The sequence below is a fragment of the Trichosurus vulpecula genome, chromosome 9, assembly GCF_011100635.1.
Source record: "Trichosurus vulpecula isolate mTriVul1 chromosome 9, mTriVul1.pri, whole genome shotgun sequence".
NCBI classification, from domain to species: Eukaryota; Metazoa; Chordata; class Mammalia; order Diprotodontia; family Phalangeridae; genus Trichosurus; species Trichosurus vulpecula.
Window position 1 is genome coordinate 53,625,671 of NC_050581.1, and position 6,696 is coordinate 53,632,366.

Genomic DNA, 6,696 nt, shown 5'->3' on the forward strand with positions numbered 1-6,696 from the left:
AGGGCTGTCCAAACTCATCAGCCTGACTCTCTCCTCCAGTGTCATCTGAGTCCAGTAGCAAGACATAGATTAGGACCATTTGCAGCCTGAGCAAGATAAGGATGCTCATAAAAGGATGAGCCCAAACTTTTACCATGCCTTTGTCCTTTTTCTTTTTTTATACTTTGGATAACTTCATGATATGACTTAAGAAACATCTGGTTTGTACCTGTAAGGGTCTTCTCCTCTTATCCCAACAGCAACAATTACTGCTGTGTTTTAAGGTTGATCCTTGGAGAGCTAGACTTTAGTTTTCTTGAATCTATATACTTATTAGTTGGTCATGTGCATTTGTCCCCTTCCAATCATCACCCATGAATAGTATAGCCTATTTACTATTTCTTATATTTTTACTTTTTATATTTGTGTCAGTCCTTTGTCTCTTCCCACTAAGAGTTTTGTTTTGTTTTACTGTTGCTGGGTTTCAGGATTATTCAAATGACCATGTCTCTAGGTCAGAAATTTTGGTACTAAAGACCCTCAGTTCCATGGCTAAAAGGATATGGCCTTTCTGAAGGTATAAACCCAGTGAACACTATTCTAGGGGTGGTCACCAATTAGATAGAGGTCTGTGCTGACCATTTGAGCAAAAGTGGAGGACAACAATATAAAAGCACCATCAAGTAGGGTGATGTGTGTCTACATCTGCCCAGTATAATGTCATCCTGTTACTGCCATCTTGTTCATTAAACTGTAATAATTCACTTTGAGATTCTGAGGTACTGTATCTATCTAAATTTCTTTCTACAGGACAAACATCTGCTAGATTTGTATGAGTGAAATAATATCTTTTATCTAAGCCATAGAGTACATGCACATATTTTTAGTGTTTCCTTAAGTTTTCCCAAATGGTGATTAGTATGCAGCAAGCTAGGTAAGTCTGGGTTTGTCACAGGAGAATCATAAAAAGTGCCAGGAGAACAACTGTTCCCTTTCAATAGAAAACAAACATCTCCCATAGAATACAAATAACATTAATGAGAAAGTTCAAGTTTCAGCAGTAATTCTCAGGGCTATACAAAATGTGAGTTAAGGAGTGAACCATCCTTTTGGGAAGATCTGGGAGAATTGTAGAGAACCTCTGACACTACACAAGATTTTCATTCATGTTTTTTTTTTTTCATCAAATATTACAATGATAAAGATCACAAGAGAAAAATATGTTTTTTTCAATAAAATGACTAGGTTGCAACTTAGTTCCCAGGAGACCACTTTCAGAATTAATCTTTGAGATTATGGAATATTAAAGAAATGTAATGAGAAGAAATATATGTATAGATTTGTATGCGTTTGTCTATATATTCTTTAGTGTTCTGATGCATAAACCAGCTAAGGCATGAATTATGAATGGGTGACAATGCTAATTGTGGACTAGGGTTTCCCAGAGAAGAAAAATATATTTTTGTACATGTGTTCAGAGGAATGGCAGCTAAAGGGAGAAAAAAATCTTCGTTCCAATAGTCAGGGGGAAAAACCTTTTCAGTAGTTTTTATAAAGATAAAGGTAGGTCAGACAACTCCCAATTATTGTTCCATCATCAAATTATAGTCCTAAGTGAAAGAAATATAATAGCCTGTCCAAACCCTTGTATCTTTTTGCTCTTGTAAAACCATCCGGCTAGGTTGATAGGGTGCAACAAACATACAGAGAGAAGCTTGATCACACCCTAAGAAGCTGTGGTCTCCTCCGTTTCATTGGAAAGTTGTTTACTTTTAAAATTGTTCTTTGATATTGGGAAATATTTTGGGCTCAATTTCAAATCACTACCTCCGACTCAACTGAAATAACAGTACTATCCAATTAAATGGGTAGTTACCCTGATATAATTTGTGGATTACAGGCCATTTTCCCCTCTACAGAAAAATTTCTACATATCTAAATAAATAACTGGTGTCAGAAATCTAGGTTTGTTCCTGACCTATTCTCTCCTTCCCTCTCGATTATTATTTTATCTCAGACAGTGGGACTTTTTTATTTATGGTCTATAAGATTATAGTTACCCAAGATAAGGATATTTTTATTTGGATAAACAAGTTTAAAATGTAAAATGAAAACAAGAAGAAAATAGATTGAGTTTCCCACCCCCCCCTGTTGTTGACACCTGAGCTTAGTTCAATTTCTTAAGCAGCTGGAGTTGGTTTCATTTAATTCTTTGGAAAGGTAATTCGCTAAAAGGAAAGTTACTGGCCTGAGTGTGAAAGCACCTGCAAAAATTGAGTCATTTTAAATCCTGGGCATGGATCCTCCTGCTGGGAAGGGAGTAAAACAATATGCATGCGGTATTCCCTTCTTCTTGGAGAGAATGCAGGTGCAGTGGCATACCTCAATAATGTGTCTTCGCAAATATTTAAGAAACAGTAAAAAGGCAAAATGACTCTGAACACCAACTTACATATACCTTTTCAGACTAAGCTTTTATTTTTAATATTACAAACCAGTTTTCTTTATTCACAAACCACTGTAGTGATATAAACACTAATTTCTAAAGACAGATATACACATTTTCTGGGTTTGCAGATTTTTTTGTTGTTTAGAAGTCACTATATGCCACACATGGTATTAATTTTTTCCCATAATTCATAATATCAGTAGTTATTTATATAAGTGAAAACATTCCCAATATATACTGTAAAAAAAAAAAACCTTTTTTCTTACATCTCAGACATACATTTTAAAATGACTTATTGGAGTCTTGTAGGAGCTTTCTAAACAAAATATTCTGCATCATTGGTTGGCACCCACATCTTTTAAATAATTTTATTAAAACTACTTAAATCATGGGGGGGGAAGTGCATCTCATCAGTGGAAATCAAAATTGCAAATAAATTTGGCTATTACCAACATATTTATAATTTTATGTGTGTAATTCCAAAAAAAAAAGATGGCAATTCCACATTTTTCATTTGAAGCTTAGGAAAAAAAAATTCCTCATTTTATTGTCCCAATTGGGATGCCTTAGCATTTTGATAAATTTGATTTCCTTAAAAATATTATCCAGGCCAGTTGTCTTTTCACACATTTGGTTTTACAGGTAGAGGAATGGGCTTGTCATATTAGTTCTATAACATTCCCCAACCAGTGAAAATTAACGTCATGTACCCTTTTTTGTTCATTAACATTTTTTTTCTTTTTGAGATAGTTTATTTTCAGTCTTAGATATCAATGCTACAGAAACTTTGTTTTCAAATCTTGTGAAACTTTATTGATGGTTTATTGTCCAACTGATCATACTGCATGCACATACGATGACAAGAGGAAGCTGGATCACAAACACTTTTTTTTGTTTTGTTTTTGTTTTTTTTGTTTTTTGTTTTTTGTTAAAGCAGAGTTGTTATAGCAAGTTGGCAGGTTCACAGCGGTGAGTTGATAACTTAGTAAAGTGCATGCCCTGGGGCATGCACTAGTACACATGAGAATATAACTATTAGCAGCAAAACTGCAGTGAGACAGTTTCCTGCTTTATTTATTTAAATACAAAAAACAGGAAGACCCGTGACAAACACCCCAACTCAGGATAACTTGTAAACAGGACAACATGGAAAGAGTCCAAACATATGCACAGACAAACTGCAAGTTTTTCAACTGTGTTTGAATCTGCCACCTTGGCCCCTTCCCCAGGTTAAGTAGATGAGCTTCCAAGCAACTCAGGTGTGTGTCACTTTCGTGCATGATGCTCTAGAAGGAGAAGATGGCCCTACTTTTGCTCCCATTTGAAATTTGTCCTGGGCCTGACAATGAACTAAAAAGGTGTTGGTTTGGAAATTTTTTTTTTGTGGGTGGGTGGGGTACAGAAGGGAGGGGACAGGTTGTCACGGATTGAAAAATTGCAGATTGTTTACACGACACAGTCATGTTTCAAAAAGTACCAAGCTGATGAAAATACCATGATTATCTCTACTCAATGATTGCAATACTTGTAAAATGCTTATATAAATTTGAATATGATTATCATGTAATTCCATAAAAATGATACGTCTGTCTCTAACAGTTGTTCTACTAGGCTAAATCTAAAGCTTCATAGGCTGTGTTTCTAGAACTTAACAACTCCACTGCACAGATGTAAATTTTATACATTTTTTTTTACTGGTACAAAGAATTTAAGTTTTTATTACTTTCTTTTTTGGAAAAAAAGAAAAAAATAGAAACAGTGCTTTTATCACCTTTTTATTAATGTTTTTTTCCCTCCCATAATATAAAAGTCAGCAATGATATCAATAATTTATTATACTGGAAGAAATATAAAAAGAATGCTTATTAATGGCCTAACTAGCAGTTTTTGCCTAAATAACTAGTTATGGTTAAATAGCTGAATACTGCCTGGTGGAATGGTTTAAAAGGGTGGGCTTGGACAGCTTTAATCAGATTGTATGTACAAGTGTCTCTAGAAGCACCCCCTATAACAACATAACCTTTGGCTTGGAACAAACAAGTGAATAATTTACGACAGTTGATAAATGATAGTTGGTGCAGTGGGGCCCGTTTTAACTTCATCAATTTAATTACTTTTTTTTAGCCAACCCCCTCCCCCAGTCCCTTTATCCCTGTTTCCCTCCCACCCCTCCCTTTTCATAAACTAAAATAAATGTAGATGCAGAAAAAATGACTACTGTAGTCACTTACACTCTTACAAAACATGTGATAATCCCAATAGCTTAATATTCAGCATATATAATTCATTTACATGATATAGCACTCTTGATTGTGGCCCTAAAACAGTTTTTATTCATATCTAGCAGCTTTCTAGATCAACCACAAAAACTTCTACAGCCAGCAATCAAACTACGGAACCTTCAGAAATTAAAGACCCACAATATTAAAATACACAGAACAAAATATCTGAGGTATAAGATAAAAATTGTAATTTTTTTTCCTCTTTTTAGAGTTGCTAAAATGATGCACTACTGCATGTATTGCAATACCCGGGCCTCGGAAAGCTTCCTTTCTCCCCACATTGGAAGGTTTTTATGGTTTTGTCATTTAGTATGGAGCAAAACGGCTGTATCCCCCTCGGTATATACTAGCCTGTAATGAAGAAAGAACGAGACCCACATCATCAGCATGGCTCCTAGTCTTGGCATCAGTCAAGGGTGCAAAAGCATTCTGAAACAAAGCAATTTGATGGATTGTTTTTTACATTTGACTTTTTTAACAAGTGGATTAGCAAAAGCCTAATGTTTAAAAGAAATTTAAAAAGAAAAAGAAAATGAAAAATAAGCAGAGAGTGCATGGGAGGCTTCAGGAGTGTTTCCCTCCTCCCCCTCCATCCCCAAACTCTACACTAGTGTTCTTATAAGCCCTGAAAGGGTTACTCAGGTCACAATTGTTCTAAGAAAGCCAACTCTGAGTGAAATCTTATTTCAAGAAATCCCATTATTATGAAAATATGTAGAATCTGTATAACCAAGAGACTTCTAAGCCCCAGGTAACAGCTCTATTTGAAGAAGAAAGATATGAGACATTGAAATTTAATTGTAATAAAATATTTTGATTTTGAAAGGTCCAATGGAGTTTAATGAGATGGAAACTGACTTAAAACTAGACAAGAAGAAGTGCTCTCTATTTACTTGTCTCTACTATTGTAGACTGGACCTTGACTACACTTTTTTTTGGTGGAAAAAATATAATTGGTTGAATTCAAACAGCTGGCTGTTTGACTAAATTAATTTTTTGTCTGTCCACCACTGCCTCCAAACTATTTTTTGGTGCAACCATAACTATACTCTGTATCATGGTAGAGTGAAGTAGAGACAGCAGTATGGGATAGTGGAGAGAACACTGGATTTGGAATCAAAAGACTTGGGTTTAAATGATGAGTCAGCTACTTGCTACCTATAGGACATCATCTCTCTACCCTTTAGTTTCCTTTCATAAAAAAGATGGAGTTAAATAAAGGTTAAGAACTCTTGATCTAGTCTGCATTCTGATTCCTTTAGCAGCTTGGCAAGGCTTTCTCAGAATGTTTTTAAATGCATGAATAGAATAGAATTACGAAGGAAACTATTGGTATTGAAATAAAGATGTAGCACTTTTTTTCCAGTCCAAATTCATGGACCCCTTGACTTCACCACATTAAGAATTCCTGGTTTGGATGATCTATCTCTAAGACCCCCTTCCAATTCTATGCCTGTGATAGGACTCGAGTCATTCATGTTATTTTGAGTCAATGTCAGCTCTACTGCTTAGTAACTTGGGCAGTTCTTCAAATTATCTCTTCTTTCCTTCATTTCTAAGTGGATAGAATAGGACTTCAAAAATATTTTGAGAAGGTAGTCAGGGGAAAAAATTAGTTGAGGTAAGTTTGTGCTGAATAGCTTCTAAGTAATGGCCATATTTCTATAACCAAACAAAAAAGTAATTTCCCATTATGACTTACAATGGGCATATCATGGCACTTAACTGATTACTTTCTCTTGCAAAAGCACTGGCAATTCGATTGAAAACCTAGGAGGACGTATTTCTGAAATGTGATTTAAATCTTTGATCTAAGCAGAAGACTGTATGCCAAAAGCATTGTAATGATTGCATACGCTTTCATGTGATGGACACATCTTACTATACTCAGAATTTTAGTGCATAGAATTTCAAACAAGTACAGGCAAATTTACCCCCACCCTTACCTCCCATATTTAACCCGTCCCCAATTCATCACCAAACAAA

At 35.2% G+C, this 6,696-nt stretch overlaps 1 protein-coding gene across 8 annotated transcripts in view; it reads right to left on the bottom strand.

Annotated features, from left to right (window-relative positions):
- Positions 1-2,434: 2,434 nt before the first annotated feature.
- The window catches only part of RBFOX1 (RNA binding fox-1 homolog 1), a 388,542-nt gene continuing 384,280 nt past the window's right edge, over positions 2,435-6,696 (bottom strand). For 6 of the 8 annotated variants that reach the window (XM_036738295.1, XM_036738291.1, XM_036738290.1 and 3 more), the window contains one exon: positions 4,604-5,139. In XM_036738295.1, the coding sequence (XP_036594190.1) occupies positions 5,017-5,139 (123 nt within the window). In that variant the 3' untranslated portion in view covers positions 4,604-5,016. Of the gene's footprint in view, positions 5,140-6,696 lie in introns of all 8 variants that reach the window. The other 2 variants (XM_036738289.1, XM_036738294.1) reach the window with 1 other exon arrangement.